We start from the raw sequence: 18,800 nt of genomic DNA, 5'->3' as shown, positions 1-18,800 counted from the left end.
CGGGGCGCCGCCGCCGCCCGGGACGGCGCGCTCGCCTTCTACGTGCTGGGCGCCCTGCCCGAGCCGCCGCGCAGGCTCCTCAGGTGCGCCCGGCCCGGCCCGGCCCGAGGGGGCAGCCCCAGCGGGGCCGTCGCTGCTGCCACCGCCGCCCTCCCTCTGGTCAACGGGGTCCGTCCCCTCCTTAAATGCAGCACGGTCTTGTCATGGCCCTCATGTGGAAACCAGAAAAAAATGATTTTAATCTTTTTTTAATATTTATTATTTTTATTTCTGGACCTTCACTTCTTCACTGTTTCTTGGGAGTCCTTTTTTCTCCTCTCTCAGCCACTCCAGCAAGATGGGTTACCAGACGTGGCTGCCCGTACCGCTGCCCAGGCAGCTGGTGGTGTTTGGCCTGGGGGACTGGAGCTGTTACTCGCCGGACACGAGCATCGCTGTGGATGTGCACGTGGCGGGGGACATCAAGCCGCAAAGGATTGGCAGGCTGGAGCCCTCCCGCAGGTAGCAGCTGCCGTCGGATCTCCTCGTGGTGGCATTTGGAAAGCGCTGCGGGCTGCCAAAGTCCTCGGTTCTGGTGCTGTCTTCCTAAAACACATCTATTAGTCCTTCTGCCAGTGGTGGGCTAGTGGAGCTGGTGCAAAACATCCAGTTTTGTGGAAGATGAAATGATTTTTTTGTAAGCAGAGCTGATCTTGGAAGAGGTCAACCTGAGAAACAGCCTTTCTGACCTATCCTTTCCCTTCTGGGCTTTATGAGGCCAGAGACAGCCCGTGGGACTGCATGAAGGGAAAGTGCAGCAGGACTCCGGGGCATAACCAAATGCTACAGATGCATGGTTTACGTTAAAACTATCAAAAATCCTATGGGAGAATCTATTTGGAATAAGAAAACCTTATTTAATTGCATAGTGTGACGTTTTGTTGAAGAGGGAATGTAGAAAACTTTCTTGTTTTTTTATAGTATGAAGGAATTCTCCAGACCAGTTTTTCCCTCACAATGCATAGGGAGCAGGACGAATCTGAGCTGATTCTATTTTATGTGACTGTATTTACACACATTATGAATGTTGTTTTATAGCTTCTTGTGATGTTTTCACTTTTTTTCAGGGCAGAATCTTTTTTGCTTAGGGTGTTCCCAGCTAATGTGGATGCAGGAATTCTTCCCTTTCCAGTCTTTCTTGTAGGCTGAAAAATTGATGGTCTCCCTGCAGGTCACTAGTTTGGGAAGGTGACTGGAGGACGGACATTTTCATGGCCTCGTTGAAGGACATGGACAAAGGCAGCTCTGTGAAGCTTGTCCTTACTGTCAATGGGCAGGTAAAAGACAGGGAAAAAAAAAAAAAAAAAAAAAACCACCACCAAAAACCTCTAGCTGTTTCTGGTCTTGGTTCCAGATCACTCCAGCTTTGTTGGTTCTGAGGTGTAAAACTGTAAAACACCCCAAATCCCATCTGGTTCTACTTTAATGCAGAGCCAATTCACACAGGTCTTTTAATGCATATCTGTGCCTAACTTATCATTCTTTCATGTTCCAGTCCCATTCCCTAAACACAGCTTTGCCAAAACACATTTTATTGTTGGGTTTTTTTTTATTTTTTTTTCTTCTAGTTTTTGTGTGAGATATGCAGCAGAGAGGGGCCCTTGAACTGTACTACCAGAACAATTGTTTTACCATGTTCAGGAACCCTCGGATTAGCATCTTTCAGTGTCTGCCTTTGATTTTCTGTGTAAAATACTCTGGTGCTGGACACCTGGGTTACTGCCTTGCAGGGGGTCTGCCCCTAGCCCTACATCTTTCTGTGCCCCCTTTGCAGGGGAGAGGCCAGTGCGTGTCCTTCTAGTCTCATGTTGCCTGTCTCTGTTTCTGCTGCAGCTGCTCAGAGGCCTCTCCAGCAGTACCCCCACCCACCCGTTCCTAGTGCCGGACACTATCCCGTCACCAGTGCTCCCAGCAGACGACGTGTCCCTCAGCCAGGACCTGGAGGACTCTCCTGCGGTGCGTGGAACACCACTGTTTCAGCCCGTCCTTACTATCCCCTGCCCTGCCTTTAGCTGCTCAGTTTGTGTCTAGCAGAAGTGCTAGTCTCTTAGTGGAGACACAACTAAGCAGGTTGGGGAGTTAAACATTCATTTCTGGTTAGTTTTACTCTCTGTGGAAATCCCTTTGGAAGGGTTGGGTTTACCAGCCCTGGGGGATATGGCTCATGGTGCTGGTTCCCCCTAGCCCAGGTGGCCGTTTCTGCCCTCACACTAGCTGTGCACGCTGCAGTCAGCAGCCTGCGAGCAGAGCATGGCTGGGCACGAGGCGGCGGCGGTGGCAGCTGGTGTTGCTGGCCTGCTGGCCCCTCAGGCTTGGCAGAAAGGCAAGCCTCAAAGTTGCCGTGTGAAACTAGTCTCTGTCCCAGAAATAGACTCACTGTAGCCTCAGGGCATCTCAGCTCTGGGGGAGAGGGGGTTCCTTGAGGTTTGAGTTATAGAAAATGGCTGGTTTTTTTCAGAGGTGATTTGACTGAAACTGTTGTCTTAGGTTAAAAATCAGAGCTCTGAGATGACTGCTGTAGTTTCCAGGCCTGGGAGGAAGGACTTTGCTGCACCACTGAGAAAACCACTGGTGCTCTGTGCCCTCAAGTCACCACCTGGCAATGCAGAGCCCCATGAGTCCTGGAGAAGGAGTCCTGTGCAGCTGAGGAAGCCCAGGAAGGTTTTATTTGAACCCAGAGCATCTGAGAGAGAACTTGATGAGGAAGGTAACTCTGGCAGCTTGCAGGAAGCTTTTACAGTGTTTTGTCAGTGCTGCTGCTGGGCAATGGCATCCCAGTATGTTTCTTTGTGAACTCCCCTGGGAATGGGCTATTTCTCATCAGAGAGGTGAAATACAATAGTGGCAGCACAATGGCAGCCTGAGGAACCAAGTCCTGTTCTCATCTGTCTTCTGTGTCTCCTCTGATGAAACTTCTGCAGACTTCTGAGTCTTGCACTGTGTTTGTTACTGTGAAGTATTTTAGTGCTAGGGGATGGTAGAAGGCTAAAAGGCTCGTAAGTCACAAAGCTCAGCACTTTCCTGGGATGTGTCTGTTTGCTGCTTTGTTTACAGGACTCTATCTATGTTTTCCTCTGCAGATCTGGCGGTTGAGGAGTTGCAAGGTGAGGAGCCACTCAGTAATGCCATTCACTTTGATGTCACAGGCCTCTCATGCTCGATCCTTTATCTCCCCAGTGATCAAGAACAGAATTCAGGTTATGGGTAATGTCCTGTCCATATAATTTCCCCAGTGTATGTATTTCCAGTGCTGCCAAGCTCTCCAGTAGAGCCACACCTGCAGGTGCATGGTCTTCTGAAGGGAATGTAGGACAGATTTTAATAAAAGTCTTTTCTAGTTTGCCCTGCCAGCTGGGACATGAAAGGAACAGAGTGGTGGGAGGAATGCCTTTGAGTCAGCTCCAGGCTTCTGGTTGCTGTGTCTCAGGCACTGACAAGCTGTTACTTGCCAGCCCTCCCCTGTGCTCTCAAAGGTAGGAGTAATGCCAGGGGATGCCCCACAGCTGGGAGATCTCTTGTGGGAGAGTTAATGGGATCCCAGGCTGCCCGCGCCCGCCTCTCGCTGAGGTGGGAGCCTCCGTGTCCTGCAGGCAGCCAGGTGACTCTGCTGGCTCCCTGTGTTAGTGATGACTCTGATGGTACTGCAGTTATTCCCCCAAACCACAGAAAATGTTCCTCAGGGAGCCCTGGTCACTGCCACCCCAGAGCGAAGGGGCCCAGTGCCTTTGCCTTCCCATTCCTCCCTTTGAGCTCCCAGCTGCCTTGTTCTCCTTTGCAGTGAGGGAAAGGGGTGTCTGTCTTGCTGCTGCTCACTGCCCTGTGCTCTCCCCTTCCGCAGGCAGTCCCAGCCCGCGATGGTGCCATGCCATGTGCCTCAGTGACCCGGGAACGGCTGTTCTGATCGGCGGAGAAGGTGCCAGCCAGCAGTCCTGCAAGGATGTGCTCTGGAAAATGGAAACTGGTGAGGAGTTCAGAGCTGACTGAGGCAAGGGGGCACAGGACGCAAGGACAACGTGGTGGCAGGGAGCCCTCCAGGGTCTGCACAGGGGAGAGGGGCCAACAAAGGGGTTGCTCCTCCCAGCACCATCATTCCTGGGCAATAGCTGGTGGTGGCTGATGTGCCACCAGGGAGGTGCCTGATGTGTTGGGTACGGGAATCTGCAATTTCTTCCTGTTGTTTGGCTACTGTGCTGTGCCCCTTGGGCAGCTTGACTGTGCAGTGCCCTGGTGAAAGGATTGGTCTCCTATTCTAAAGGAACAGGCTAGGGAAGGGGAAAAGTCCATGCTTATGGAGTAACCTTGATACCCACCCCGCCCCAGGGCTGATTTCTGACATCTGCTGGCCCAGTATGACCATGTGTCCTGATCTCTCAGCTGGGACAGGTGCTGGATGGATTTTTCTTTGTTGTGAGTCACTCAGCTGTAACCTTATCAAGTTTCAGATGCCTTTCTTTTTAACCACTTCCATCTTCTCTTGTCCTTTCCCTTTCTGCATTTCTGCTCTTTATTGATCTTCCTGGTCCCTGTGCATCCACAGGTGCTGCCCCATGCTCAGCTGACAGTATGGGGTGCTGCATGAGGCTGTTGGGCTGTATGTGAAAGCCCTCGGGGAGCTAAGTGAGAGGTTCTGGGAAGAACTGGTTGATTTTTAAGGGACCGAAGCAATCACACAGCTTGCAGTCTGTGTGTGATGACAGATGGAGAAGTGTGAGGTACCATTCAGTGCCCTGCTGCTTTCTGCACCTCACTGATAATCTCTCCCACTTTACTCTCCCTCTGCTCGTTAGCAGCCCTTTTTACTCTTCCCACAAAAGCATTGCTAATCTCCTCCACCTCTGAATTGAGGTGATGAAGGCAGAAAGGTTTCAATAAAGACTTCATGCCATAGAGAAATTGAGAGGATTCTAAAGAAATCAAGAGGATTTTTGGACTCGCTCTCACCATCTGTCTGGCGTTGCTCCCAGACAGCGATTTCTGGTTTCCAGTGGATTTCCAGCTAGGAGATGCCGTGCCCTCAGGCTTGCGCGGCCACACTGCTACCTATGACCCAGACACCGGGCGCATCTACATCTTTGGGGGCATAAAGGAGGACAAGGACTACAGCAGCATCTACATCCTGGACACGGTCGCTTGGAAATGGCTCCTTGTGGCTGTAAGTATTGCAGCTCTTCTAAGATAAAAGCATGGCAAGGGTGGGAGGGTCTGCCTTGCTCTTGAGGAACAGTTAGATTTCCTTGGACCATGGATGTGCCTTTATCTTTACTCCAGCAGTCTTGTTCTACTCTTGCTGCCCTGGGCTGTATGGCCTTCTTATGTATGTCATAGCCAACTATGTTGAAAGGCCATAAGCTTGGTGGTAACCAGGTGCTGTGTCTAGAATGAATGGAGCAAGCTGAAATAACTGGTTGCTGCAGGGTGAGACACTGTACAAGTGGCAGAAGGAGAAATGCTAGTTCTGTATGATGCTGTTGAGAGCTGCACTGGATGTTGAGGGAAAGAACTGGTGGCCTCAGGTCAGGGGGCTGCTGTGAGCATAGCAGATCTCTGAGCTCTTCAGTTTGCCCCTCTAGTCCTTGCTGTGGACCCCATCAGCTAGGGGTTATCCATCTTTTTGCTCTTACAGAATTACTGTGGGATGAGATCTTGTTTCTCTCTGTCTGCTGAGCCAGTTGGAATAGCAGCTTTACTCCATGCTCTGGTCAGAGCACTGTTGTAGTGCAGGGTGTGCGAAGGACACACTGCCTGTGTTGCAGAGATCTGCCTGGGAGGCCAAGGAAGAGAAGATCAAGACTTGCTGAACTCACTGTGTGGTGTGGGCACCTGTCCTGTGGGTCACACAGCAATTAATGCACTTCTTTCTTGTGTTGTACTTTTCCCAGGCTAAAGGGAGAATGCCAGTGCTAGCCTACCACAGTGCCATCATCTACCGCAAGGAGCTCTTTGTTTTTGGGGGGGCTCTCCCCAGAACGGCGTCACTGGCCCTTGGACCCTGCAGCAATGCACTCTATGTCTTCAATCCAGAGTATGAAATTTGGTACCAGCCCATCTTGGAAGGGGAGAAGCCTCTTCCTAGACTCGGGTGAGAGTGCTCTTTTTCCAGCCCTCAAAGATAAAGTAGGAAACCTCTTCCTACCTTTCCTTGCACCCCAGTGCAGCTTCCTAAATACTGATTGTTTTCCACAATCCGTGCCTTAAGATGAGATGTAACTTCTAGGGCTTCTCGTCAGAAATCTTGCTGAAAATCTATCTTGAGCTGTAGTAGTTGAGGATAGAGGCGTGTGTAAACTGCAATTGTTGAGCCCATTAGCAGAAACCAAATTAATAAGAGGAGGGAGAAAAAAAAAAGTCAGTTCCAAAGTTAATGAATATGCTTTGTTCATTCTCTTCTTCTCTACCCAGGCATTCAGCTACTCTACTGGGGAACAAGCTGCTAATTTTTGGAGGTCAGAGGACCTCTATCTACCTCAGTGACATGCACGTCTTGGATCTCGGTAAGAAAGTCTGAGCCAGGAGGCTGCTTTGGAAGGCACATTCTGAGTTGAGGAGTGAGGAATGGGGCATGTGGGATGCGAATGTAACAATAATGTTGTAGAAGACATGACTAGATGGAAAACTGTGGTGCGAATGGACCCTTTCTGGAGGCAAGAGGGGAGGGAATGGGTAAATAATAATAGTAGTTATGAGGCTGCAAAATACTGCAGAAAGTGCCACATGGGTGTTTAACTTTTCTTTTCCCCTACTACCAGGTTTCATGGAGTACACACCAGTCCCTGTCCTTGCAGGACAGCCTTCTGCACGCTGGTAAGATACTGTTGCAGGGCCAGGAGCTCTCCTCGTCCTTTGAGGTACCTCTCTGAGGCTGTGTTTGATCACAGGCACCTTTCAGACCCAGTTGCAAGTCTCTGCCCCACTATTACAAAGGCAGTGGGTGGTCCCTCTGTTGTGGGACTGAAAATTCTGTGCTGTAGCTGCTTGCTGCTTCTAAAGTTTATAGGGTTTCAACCCCTTAGAATCCTTGTAAATCTGCTCCCTCAGACTAGGGGAAGTTATCTGGTGCGTCAGTGGATTATATTTGGGGTTTTTTTTTTCCTTCCACTCATTATCTTATGCTGTTATGTTATACCTTGAGTGTAACAGATGCACAGAGAGGAAGAATCTCTTGACTGCTGTCCCCAAAGATAGATAGTTGCCCACTAGAAAACACAAGTAACGAACCCAAAAAGTATCAAACCAAAGCCCACCTAGCCTGCTATCTCTCCACACAGAGCAAGGCACAGATGTTGTGATAACTACTTCTGAGGTAGCGAGGTGCTCTTTGTGTTTATGACCTGACTTGTACAGAGAAGCAGACAGCACTTCTAGGATTATTCAGGAAGTCAGGGCAGAAGAGGAGACCCTAACTTCTATTCATCAGGTTGAGCCCCCAGCCTGCTGGGGAAATCTGCCTCTGCCCATTGCTCCTTGAGGAGGATGAGGCAACCCCAGCAGTTGCTGTAGTCACCATTAGCCCTTGTCTTGGTCCTAGTTTCCATGCTGCTATGGCTGTGTCGGACCAGAAGGTTCTGATCAGTGGAGGCTGCAATGCCAAGGGTGCCCTACAGGATGTGTATGTTTTCCACCTAGGTGAGTGGCTCCCCATCCTAATTTGCACACCTGAAGGTGGCTCTTGGGTGACAATGGTGTTTCTGAACACCTTGGCTCATCCATTTGGTTCATACCTTCCATGGAGGATGGAGTACTAATAGCTCCTTTCTGCTTCAGACACCCTTACGTGGAGCGCGTTGATGCACCATGACCTCTGCTCCCTGCCCCGAGCTGGCCACACATTGCTTGACATGACTCCTGCTCACCTGAAGGATGTGGACAAGGAGAACAAGGACAAGCATAACCTGCATACAGTGTTGGTCTTTGGAGGCTCCAACTGTGCTGGGACCTTCTACAACAGCACAGTCAAGATCCACTTGGATCTAGAATAATGCAGAGGTCTGAGAATAAGTCTGAAACAGCAAAGGTTCTTTGCTGGGGTAAATACAGGCAAGGATGGCAATAAATTAATCTAAGCAACCCGACAGTCCAAGCTTCTATTTCAAAGTGAATGCCATCCTCTGTGTAAGAGGCCAGTGTTTGTAATACCTTAATGAATACTGTATTTCCCTCTTGGGTCTGCTGGATATACAGCATCAGTGTGGCAGAAATTCCCTCCCATATTCCCAGCTTGGCATCTGGATCACCTCATCCAGCCCCCCCTGCTCCAGCAGGGACACCTAGAGCACGTGGCACAGGGTGGCATCCAGGTGGGTTTTAAAGATCTCCAGGGAAGGAGACTCCACAACCTCCTCGGGTAGCCTGTTCCAGGGCTCTGTCACCCTCACAGGAAAGAAGCTCTTCCTCAGTCATAGGTTTTTGGTTTCCCTTCTTGCCCTTCAGATTCTTGGGCTGGCGTCCCAGGGTGCCTTAAGCTGTGAAGGTAACTCTGGTGTTTAGTTTCATTTAGGATGAGTGGAATGGGATTTGCTTGCTGCCACTTGGGAGTTCCTCCCAAGTTCCAGCATGGTTCTGGCCTAAAGGGAAGCCGGGGTAGGGTTTCCTTGGGAAATGGTCTGCAGCTGAGGGCTAGGAAAGCACCTAGTGCAGAGTCTGAGGATAGAAAAAGGTAGAAAACACCATTGTTTTCAGTGTAGGGTGGTTGTCTTTTCTTGGTGTGGCTTGATCCCCTGTCTTTGCTCCATTTAGTAATTCTGGGAGGTGGCTGCTGGACAAAGGGAAGGGGTACAAACTGGATGTTCCAAATAGTAATTTTCCTATCACGGCAAGGGGTGGCAGAGTTGCTAACAGCTTGCTCTTGCAAAAACAAACATGTCCAACAGTAGCCTTTTCTGTCAGCACCTCTCCCATATTGTTTAGAACCACAGCATTGATAATTTTGCCATAGCTCTGCTGCAGGTGCAAGGACAAGCAGCCTTTCTGGGTGAGCAGCACACTGCACAGTTGTCCCAATGCTCTTTCCATGGCCGGTGGAAAGGAGAAGCCTCTGAGGGGAGTCTGGAATTGGCTAGATGTCCCAGAGATGTTTTTGGCTACAATTCCCAGCCTGAAACTATACAAAAGGGTCTACTGATATTTGTGGATGCTTCAGCTTTAATCTGTTTCATGGAGGGATATGAAATAGAAATACTTATAGAAATACAGTCTGAAGTAGCTGCAATCTTACCAGCACAGTGATCACTTTTTTGAATCATTCAGGTTCCTTCTGGAACAATAGGGCTCTCCCTCACTCCTTCCTCTCCCCACATGATAATGATACATGAATATTTCCTGCTGGCACCTAAATCCTGTTCAGCCTTTAGCTCGTGTCCTCATTGCTGTCCCAGTGCTCTTGATTTAGTGGGTAAAAGAGCTTTAAGCTCGCAGTTCTGCAGGGGTGTCTGGCTGCCGGGCTGGGTGGCTGACTTTGAATGCCTCCAGCTCTAGCAGAGCTTTGTTGATTCTCATGATTGTGGGATATGGAGCCAGGTCCACTTTGTATCTGCAAAAGATGAAGAATTTATCAGGGACTCACAGCTGGACAGCCACTGCAGCAGTGCCTGTTAGGGCAAAGCACTGTGCTGTATCTGCCCAGTATGGCAGAATCTCACAGGTTGGGGTATCTTTGCATTAAGAGAAAGGTACATTTTTCTAAGTTTAAAAATAAAAAGCTAGAAGAAAGCCTAGTTAGCTTGTATGTCTTCACTAGGCTTTTATGCATAGTTCAGCATACAGTAAGATTGCGCTGTGCTTTCTCCCTCAACAATGATGATGTGGGAATTACACAGACCCTTCCTGCATCCTCAGGTTTGTGTTCTCTACAAATACAGTCCTATTGCTCTTTCCCCTCTGTCTGCAGTGTAAACACAGAGCAAAGGGGAGAGAAGATGTGGAGCGTGGACAGCCTTAGTTTTTGAAGGGACAGATTAGCTTTCAGTCCTGGAGCCTCTGGGAAGACTGTTCAGCTTCTTTTTCCTGAGATCCTTCAAAAGATGCAGTATTTAGGACAAAGAAGAAGACACAGAGAATAATCTATAATGGGACAGAGCATGCAGGAAGGATGTGTTCCTACCAAGTGCAAGGAACAGCAGAGGAAAGGTCAGCTTTAACAGCCCAGCACATAGGATAGCTTCCACATAGGGATGTGCTGAAATGCACATCAAGCTTAGCCTTAATTACCTTTCAGCATTGAAAACTTGAGGCACCAAGCACAAGTCAGCCATGGACACCTGAAATGGAGCATAGAAAAGAGGTTAAAATCATCCAGAGCCTGTCCCCTCCACCCCTCACTGTAGCCACAGCCTTTGATAGCACAACAGTCAGGTTTGTGTTGTTGTTTTCTTTACAGAGCTTTTTAATGGCTTCTAGAGTGGAAAAGGTCAAAATGTCTCGTGTATGATCTCTCCCTATTTTGAAGTATGTCCATGTTGAAGTTGGAGAAATAGATCAGAAAAATGAGACAACGTGTCCAAAGGTCCAAGAGCTTAGAATTGACCCTGTTTTAAACTAAGCTTTGGCGCTATTGAGGGGTGACTTAGAACTCCAAATCTCATGAGGATGAAAGGTATTTAATCTGTTATCACATCCTCTGGTGCCAGTCAGGTTCCAGATCCTAGCTGTACAATCTGGCCCTCAGCAGATTACAGGCAGGGACAAGGAAAGATCCCATAACTATCTGAAAGCCAATAATGGCCCAAGTAGAATCCATGCAGCTGCTTTCTTAGTGGAGAGGCCACAGCATGCAACTCCAGGCATAGGATGGAGTCTGTCTCCACAGTTACCTCTGGAAGATGCAGAGGTTTCTGGTTCTGCAGTGGTGTGTGACACTCAGCTACTTACCTCATTGCCCACACAGTAGCGCCCAGCAGTGTGCTGCAGAATCTGCTCCAGCGCTGCCAAGAGAGCACATGGAACATGGGGATCAGGCACAGGAAACTCATTTCCAAGGCTTAATGAAAGCTGCATGTGGGGATGGGGGGATGCTAAACATCTCTGAAGGTGGGAATTTGAACAAGAGTCTTTCAATGCTGAGCTGGTAGGCAAGAAGAGCAGCAATCTGAATCAGAACTGAGAAAGAACAGAAATCTTATCACAAAAAGATTATGGAATCTTTAGGATTGACTGAGCATGTGGGACCTGGGATGATTTTAGCTGCTTCAACCAATGCAGCAGTGGAGGAGTGTGGAGGAGTATAAAGGTGCAGTTAGCTTGTGTCTGTCCATAAGCAAAGTTGGATCTGCCATTCCAGCACATAGCAGGGAAAGGGTTTTGTGGAAAAGCACCCTAATTTTCACAAGGACACAAAGAAATGTTTTGCTATTTGCTAGATTCTGGAGGAATTCTGCCAAGAGACAGGATTCTTTTGGCTTAAGGCAAAAGTATATTAATATAGGAACTTAAGTGCAAAAGGCAGTAGCCTGGAAGCAGTAGGGAGGAAAGGAGTGTTGTCAGTCTTCATGCTTCAATATAATGGTGTTCTGGGCTTTTCCTCTTTGATACACAGCAGCAGCACTGCATGTGGACAAGCTTCTCTGGACAGGGAGAGCCTGTCTTTCCAACACGACAGGACCAACATACCAGCCTAGAAAGGCCTCTTGTTCTGTTTGAGGACAAAGTAGGAGCCCAGTGACACAGCATGCAGTCCCACAGTTTTGAACAGTCAGTCAAAGTGCTGATTGCCTCAGATGTGGCACTCACCTTGGAAGCCAGACTTGATGCAGTGCTGAGCCCATTCCATTTTTTTCTCCCCGACTCGTTCCAGGACACTCAGGTTCTGCCAAAGTGAATGATCTGCAGGTTAGACCGACTGCTGTGAGCTGCAGCTTGCTAATGCCTCACTAGAATGGGGAGAGGGGAGACTAGGAGGGGCTCAGCCTTCTGGGTTAGCCTTGATCCATCCTCACTGAAAGAACCATTTACCTGGCTCTATCTCTCTCCTGGAACTGTCAGAGTATTAGGGTTCAAAGGGACCTCTGGAGATCATTTGATCCAACCCCTCTGCTCAGAGCAGCGTCAGCTGCAGCAGGCTGACCAAGACGCATCCAGTCAGGTTTTGAACGTATCCAAGGGTGGAGACTCCATAGTCTCTCTGGGCAACCTGTTCTTGTCCTTCTATTACAGCATCTTCCTGTGCTGTAATTCCTGATGTGAATCATTCTGTCTTGTGCTCTTGAAATATTCTAAGCCTTGCAGTGAAAAACTATGGGTTAAGCTGGTTCTGGAAAGAATCTTGAGGTCCTATAGATTTTTCTTGTAGGAAATAGGTATTCTTTTCACTAGGGTGTTAGATTAAGCATAGATTTCATCTGCTAACACAATTTAGGTCACAAACTGCTGGAAACCTATACTGTTTTCTTATTTGCATGGATATGAGAAGCAGTACCTGAAGTGGCTGAATGCCGGAGACGATGTGATCCGAGATCATTCTGACTTGGGCTCTTTTCTTTAGATCTTGGGGCAGGAGCCTGGGGTTAGGCTGGGTTTCTTCTAGGTAATGAATTATAGCTAGCTGCAATGAATAAAGACATAAGGAGAATGGTTTTGGAGAGTGGAATAAAAATATATGGCCTAAATACATAGGTCCTAATTGGTCCAAAAGAAAACAACTGCTTTTGAATAGAAGCTGTTATCAATCTAAGACACAGAATATCCTCTTCGATAGCTGCTTGAGACCTTGTAGTTTAGCCCAGCAGTGATTTAAGACAAACCATGGTACAGCCATCTAAGACGTTGCAAACTGCTCAATAAAAGGTGGGGTTTTGAACCAAGGCTAAGCAGAATGCCTGACAGCAGTTTCTCAGCATGGAGTACATGCTATTTCTGACCTCAGGTAGAATTGTTCTCGTTGTCACAAATACCATCTGTTCTCTAATGCACAAATCTGGTGCTCTGGGGGAAGAGATGGAGCAAAGGCTTTCCTGTCCGCACAGCAGTTTGGAATGATGGTTAAGATGTATCAGGTAACTCACCGACTGAGAAATGGTGATGCCATCAATTTTCAAGGTTGGAACTTGCTGCATTGGATTCAGAGTCTTGTATTCAGCAGAATGCTGGGGAAACAAACTTGAGATTATTCTATTGCAACCAGAATTTTTTCCTTTTCCTCATTTTCTTTCCCTAGAATCTCTCATTCATTTTTTTTTAAACCCAGCTCTCCCTTTCTCTCCATTACCTTTTCCAGGAAGTTATGTTGTGTTATTAGCCTGCTCTGCAAGCTGCCACTGGGACTCTGGGATCTCTATGCAAGGAGAGACTGCCTTGCCTCTTGATAAACAGTAAAACAAAGTTTGAAGTGGCTGGTACTGTGGCAGTGTCTCAATTAGTACTGTAGTTCCCCAGCACTCTCGTAGTTACACACCACGTTGAATGGTACTACCCACGCCATGACTCCCAGCTATGGCCCCCATGAGAAGACTTATCAGGAGGGAGAAGCCTGTTGAAAGTAACAAGTAGTTACCAAGAGGCAGTGAGGAATTCAGTGACTTCAACTTTCTAGTGCGCATCCCTGTTCTCCTAATGATCCTGCATTCATGTCCCCCAGAAAGACGAGCGGTGGAGGCATCCTTACCTGCTGCCCCCCATCCTTCAGCAGGTTCACTGGCACCTGGTTATAGGCAATTCCTTTGAGAGCCAGTGCTGGGGGGAACACAATGCACAGCTTCAGACAGGCAGGCTGAGACCAAGTTCAATTTTTTAGAAAAGAGTTCAAGGAGATGTTACCTCTCCCTTTGAAAAAAAGGCCATCTGTAAAAAAGACTTATCTCTCAAGAGAGGGGACTTGTGTCTTCTGAGAGGATGGACCAAGGCATCAAGGGTCAGCCCTGGCAAAAGCAGCTGTTCAAAACAAGCTGTGTTGCCCTGTGCTGCACAGCTCCTCCTGAGGGGCTCTGTGCTCAGAGCAAAACCTTCCTGGAGAGATTTTCTCAGCTCGCGCAGTGACCATGCCCAGCTCTGCTGGCTCTTAAGACCCAGTACCACAGTTTGAGGCAGTATCTGTACAAGCAGAGAGTGTAGGACTAGGAGAAACAGCCATCTGCATCATGCTGGATTTGCAAAAGCAGCAATTCTAACTAGCTGCAGAGACAATCTGTAAAATGCACCAAGGGGAGGGAAAAATCGTTCAAAGCCTTTCATGGGAGGTTTGTCCACAGGAAAGGATTCAGCTGCTTCTCATGGAGTTTTGCCTAACTGGGGAGAATTTTGCCCCAACAGTGTAGCCCCCTTCTCCTCAGCAGGTTCCCATTCCCACTGCTACTTGAATTTCAAACAGCTACAGGAAATATCCTCAGCTTCCCATTAAGCTGTTTTCCTCGCCCTTCCCTCAGCTCTAGGTGAGCTGTGGTAGTTATTCCCTTCCTCCCCACTCCAGGAGAGCTGGAGGAAGGGCAGAGCACTGTTTGAGGTTCATGTTTGCTGATTTCTCTTTTAATAAGTCACTGAGTAATTGGGTTACTGAAGGAGAGGGTGCTGCAATAAGAGTGAAACAGGCATCGAAACTGGATCTTACCAATTCTCACTCTCCAAGAGCAGGAACTTCGAAAATAGCTGTAAAGTATCGGCTGAGAAAAGAAAGACAGAACAGGTGATTTCATTGTGGGAACACCAGAGATTTTTAAGGATCACACAGCGTGAAAAGAAAGCATTTCAGGAACTGTATGATACAGGAGATCAAGGTCTTATGGGAAAACTCCCCTTTTCAAAGTGACCATTTAAGTGTCCGTTCCATAGCACTATTTTTCATGCTGTCCTCTGAATATTGGTCACATCTGCTGTCCTCAGCAGCATGCAGGCTGTGCTGAAACACCTTCCTCCAAGGCTCCCCTCTTTGTCACTGTCTGATGTTGCCATCTTCTGCCCTGTCACACCAAGCAGCTGCACTGAGGATCAGGGTGTTCTGCACCATCTTTTCCAGCCCGGCAAGGCCCTTTGCAGTGCGGAGGCACCGCTGTTCCTGCAGGTGAGGGCCGGGGCCTCTGCTCCACCTGAGCTCCGGCACCGGGGCAGCTTCCTCAGCCACTTCCACCCCATGCAAGGTCTCACCTTTTCAGACGCCATGGTCTATGTGTGCAATCCCCTGCTGAGACTAGAACCACCGTGTCCTTGCCCTTTAAACACAGATGGGGTGTGGGGGAAGGCTTTTCTCCTGAAGCCAATGAGAAATGGACCATGCCCCCATATCCCTGTCCAGAACACATAGCAAACAGAGCTGGATGCCAGCAGCTGAGTGGCTGTGTTTAGCTGCATCCGCATCCGTTGCAGCCCCAGCTCAGGTATCACACCTTTGAGGGTGGAATCATATTTAGTAATCATTTATTTCTCCATCTTTTTGTCCAGAATGAATAAAATACCTAGTCATGCTCTTCTCAGTAGCCAAAGCAGGAATGCAGCTGTGAGGAACATGACAAGGAAACTGAAAGAACTTCTGTTTCCCTAGGGAAGGACAGGCAGCTCCCTGGACTGGGGCTGCCTTCGCAGGGAGGACTGTGGGGCCTGCAGCCCTCGCCTCCTCAGGAGCAGCCTCCTCCCGCCCAGCTCCGAGCAAAACACCACCCTCACTGCAAACAGCACCTGCATCTTTCTCAACAAACCAGTAGTCAGGTCTTTCCTTCCTCCTCTGGATCCCAAAGCACCGAGGGAGCCCTGTGTGCCCACCTCCCAAAACAGAAAAATTGTAACAGGAGGGCAGAGAAAGGCAGGGATTTGCTCATCGACACACAGCCTGTCAACAGAAAATGACACATGCCCCAAGGACTTCCATGCTCCAGTTCACTTGGTAAACACAGATGTCTCTCTTACAGCTTATATTAATTCAAATAGCTTGAAATAAATACATATTAATAAGAGGGGATCTGATTAATACATATAAATACCCGAAGGGTGAATGCAGGGAGGAAGGGGCCAAGCTCTTCTCCATGGTGGCCAGTGACAGGACAAGGGGTAACGGGTACGAGTTGAAACACACGAAATTCCATCTGCATGTGAGGAGGAACTTCTTTGCTGTGAGGGTGCCAGAGCCCTGGCACAGGCTGCCCAGGGAGGCTGTGGAGTCTCCTTCTCTGGAGATCTTCCAACCCCACCTGGATGCCGCCCTGTGCCCCGTGCTCTGGGTGTGCCTGCTGGAGCAGGGGGTTGGACAAGGTGATCTCTAGAGGCTCCTTCCAACCTCAACCATTCTGTGATTCTGTGAAATATGCACTTGACTGAATTACCGTAGTCAAATTTTGCTACAGAAATGCTTTGTGAGAGAGGAAGTGATGGCTGTACTGGCAACTCTTTTGATGACAACATATCTACATATTTACTGATTTTCTTCAATCCTCTGCCTCGGGAATCAGGGCATTTCTTGCTTGAAGGCAAGAAAACATGACTTCTAAAGCATTAAACACCAAAAGAGAAACAAACAGAATTTGTACATATTATTTTGTCTTTCCTGAAGAACTTGCTGCTGATTTTTAGCTCTGAAATTAATTTCCTTCACCATATGTGTTTTGGACTCTGGACTCTCAGCTGGCAGAGACATTTCTCCTGATCCTCTTACAGCTTCTGTTGTTTTTGCAGCCTGCACTATTATTTGGATCTAATTAGTGTTAAGCTAATTGCTTGGTTCTATCATCTCAGGGCCCCTGGAGATTTTACTAAAAGGAACTTCCAGCTGTGACTCCAAAGCTTAGGACCTAGAATGATCTCTTAAATTTATGCTGTTTTGCTTCCCGTGGAGGGGAAGATTATGGGTGAAACAGTGAGCTAAGTAACGGTGCAGAGACAGCAGCAGTGTTTTACTCCTCTGTGCCTTCTTTTCCCAGGCCTCAGGATGACACCATTGCTCACCCTCTCCGAGGAGGAGCTGAGCATGGCCCGGGTTCTGCAGAACTGCCTCCATTTAGAGCACCGTGTGGCACAGTCCCAGCAAGCTCCATCAGTTGGAGCCAGCAGGTTAGCGGGGGGACAGCTATGGAGATTTCTTTTTTCCTTCTGTTTTCATTTTCAGCATCAGTAGAGCAGCAGAGGGATGAAGGTGAGGAGAGTCTGGCATTAAATACCAATTCTGATTAAATAAAAAAATACAACTGTGAGAACTTCTTATCCCAAATGATCCAGCCCTCTTTCTTTTGAAGATTCTGCCATAGGAGCTTCCCATCACAGTAAATGAATATGACTAATCCAAGAAGATCTGGTGGTTTACCAGCTTTGGGGGTGGCAAGAAAGAGAGAACCCCTTTGCTTTGAGGCCTGTGGTGACCAGGCCCTGTGACACCCACCAGCAAGAACCGAAGCTCCTTTCTTGTGGAAACGCTGCCAAGCCCATCTGCATGGAGACCTTGCGGAAACATGCGAGGGGCAGTGTATACAGCGTCTTGGCACTACAACTTTTTACACTCCTAGATGTCTGAAGGCTTTTTGTTAAATCTGGGCCCAAGCCAGTTCAGCACGGGAGCACTGGTTCCTTATGGAGAGGCACTGCATCGTGTCCTGAGCCTCTTGCGGGAGCCTCTCGTCTGTGGGATCCCCCAGGACCCGGGAACTGCAGGGAGGTGGGCGCAGGGAGCAGAGGAGGAGGCTCAGCTGGGCTTCTGTGCTAAAGCCCAGCCTTGGCACGGATGGTCCCAGTGCCGGGACCCTGACCACGCTTCTTAGGGAGCCTCTAAGCCTCAATTCCTTGATGTTTGCAGAAATTCATCTAGAAGTCACAATCAACATGAAGCCCAATAGTGCATTCCTGAAGAGGCTTTTTCCTGGAATCATTTTACTGATCAGGAAGCTGCTGGGCACTCCAGACTCGAGCAGTGAGCATTCACACACATTTCAGCACGTCTGGCACCAGACACCAGCTCTGCCTTGGCCACGGTCAGGACATGCTAGAAAAAGCCACTGTCTTGTCACCTATTTGCTGAGTCTCCATCACTCCAATAAGCACTGCTATGAGTCTGACACAAGGCAGCAGACCATGCAAAAACAGCCAGGTGGGATGTGAGGGAAAGAAGCGTCTGTTGGAGGCTTCCTATGGAAAAACACATCTGTATCCCGTACAGGCGCTGCCTGGGAGGCACTGCTTGTAATCTGCTGGACTAAAATTAACAGGGTAAGTGGGACAGGGCTGCTCAAAGCCCTCGGTCTCTCTGCAGCGGGCACTGCTGTTAACAGCTTAATGTGCCAAGTCACACTGAGCAACATCAGCTCTGAAAGGCGTTAGCTGGATGTAACACGGCGTGGAATTCCGTGCCCTCATTCCCTGGAGGAAGCCGGCGCAGGGGCACCCCCGGGAGCGGCGGCGCGGCGGGGCTGGCCCCTGGCTGCAGGCCCTGCGGTCCCTCCCGCGGCCCCGGGGGCACCGAACCCAGCGGCTCCCGCCGCGCCGGGCACGGAGGCTGCACGAGGCGGCAGGGGCTGCCCACGCCCGGGGCGCGGGACTCAAACGGCCGCCCGTAACGGCCCCTCGGCGGCGCTCCCGCCGCCAGCCCGCACCCCCGCGGCGGCCGCTACCTGCGCGGCGGCGGCGCTGCTCATGGCGGCCTGTCGCGAGGGCCCTGGCGGCGAACTACAACTCCCGGCGTGCCCCGCGCGCCGCCCGCTCCCGCCATGCAGCGCGCCGGACTCCGTTTCCCGTGGTGCTGCGCGCCGCAGAGCGCCGCCGCCGCCCGGGCCGCGGATGCCGCTGGCGGCGGGGGGCTGCGGGGCCGCGCCGGGCCCGCCCGGCGGGGCGCTGCGGCAGCGGGGGGCCCGGCGGCAGCCGGCGGGACC

The 18,800-nt window shown here is 49.6% G+C and overlaps 2 protein-coding genes across 3 annotated transcripts; one reads left to right on the top strand and one right to left on the bottom strand.

Annotated features, from left to right (window-relative positions):
- Positions 1-42: 42 nt before the first annotated feature.
- LOC112954988 (rab9 effector protein with kelch motifs-like) lies at positions 43-8,193 on the top strand. Its single transcript, XM_026048268.1, has 13 exons — positions 43-83; positions 325-501; positions 1,211-1,316; positions 1,873-1,995; positions 2,527-2,746; positions 3,120-3,143; positions 3,878-4,000; positions 5,004-5,191; positions 5,919-6,118; positions 6,439-6,530; positions 6,786-6,840; positions 7,565-7,662; positions 7,801-8,193. Exons 2-13 carry the CDS (start codon positions 338-340, stop codon positions 8,013-8,015), a joined length of 1,608 nt encoding a protein of 535 aa, XP_025904053.1. The 5' UTR covers positions 43-83; positions 325-337; the 3' UTR covers positions 8,016-8,193.
- Positions 8,194-9,183: 990 nt separating this feature from the next.
- On the bottom strand, positions 9,184-18,592 carry GSTZ1 (glutathione S-transferase zeta 1). Of its 2 annotated transcripts, none has more exons than XM_026048269.1 (9): positions 18,543-18,592; positions 14,570-14,621; positions 13,631-13,698; positions 13,032-13,112; positions 12,446-12,571; positions 11,761-11,836; positions 10,903-10,955; positions 10,243-10,292; positions 9,184-9,565 (listed from the first exon to the last, which is right to left on the bottom strand). In XM_026048269.1, exons 1-9 carry the CDS (start codon positions 18,564-18,566, stop codon positions 9,439-9,441), a joined length of 657 nt encoding a protein of 218 aa, XP_025904054.1. In that variant the 5' UTR covers positions 18,567-18,592; the 3' UTR covers positions 9,184-9,438. The 2 variants fall into 2 exon arrangements, with proteins under 2 accessions (XP_025904054.1, XP_025904055.1); XM_026048270.1 differs by lacking the exon at positions 18,543-18,592 and adding an exon at positions 15,103-15,163.
- Positions 18,593-18,800: the final 208 nt, after the last annotated feature.

Source organism: Nothoprocta perdicaria, unplaced genomic scaffold, assembly GCF_003342845.1.
Source record: "Nothoprocta perdicaria isolate Ctin4 unplaced genomic scaffold, notPer1 scaffold_53, whole genome shotgun sequence".
NCBI lineage: Eukaryota > Metazoa > Chordata > Aves > Tinamiformes > Tinamidae > Nothoprocta > Nothoprocta perdicaria.
This window is presented reverse-complemented; position numbering and strand designations above follow the sequence as displayed.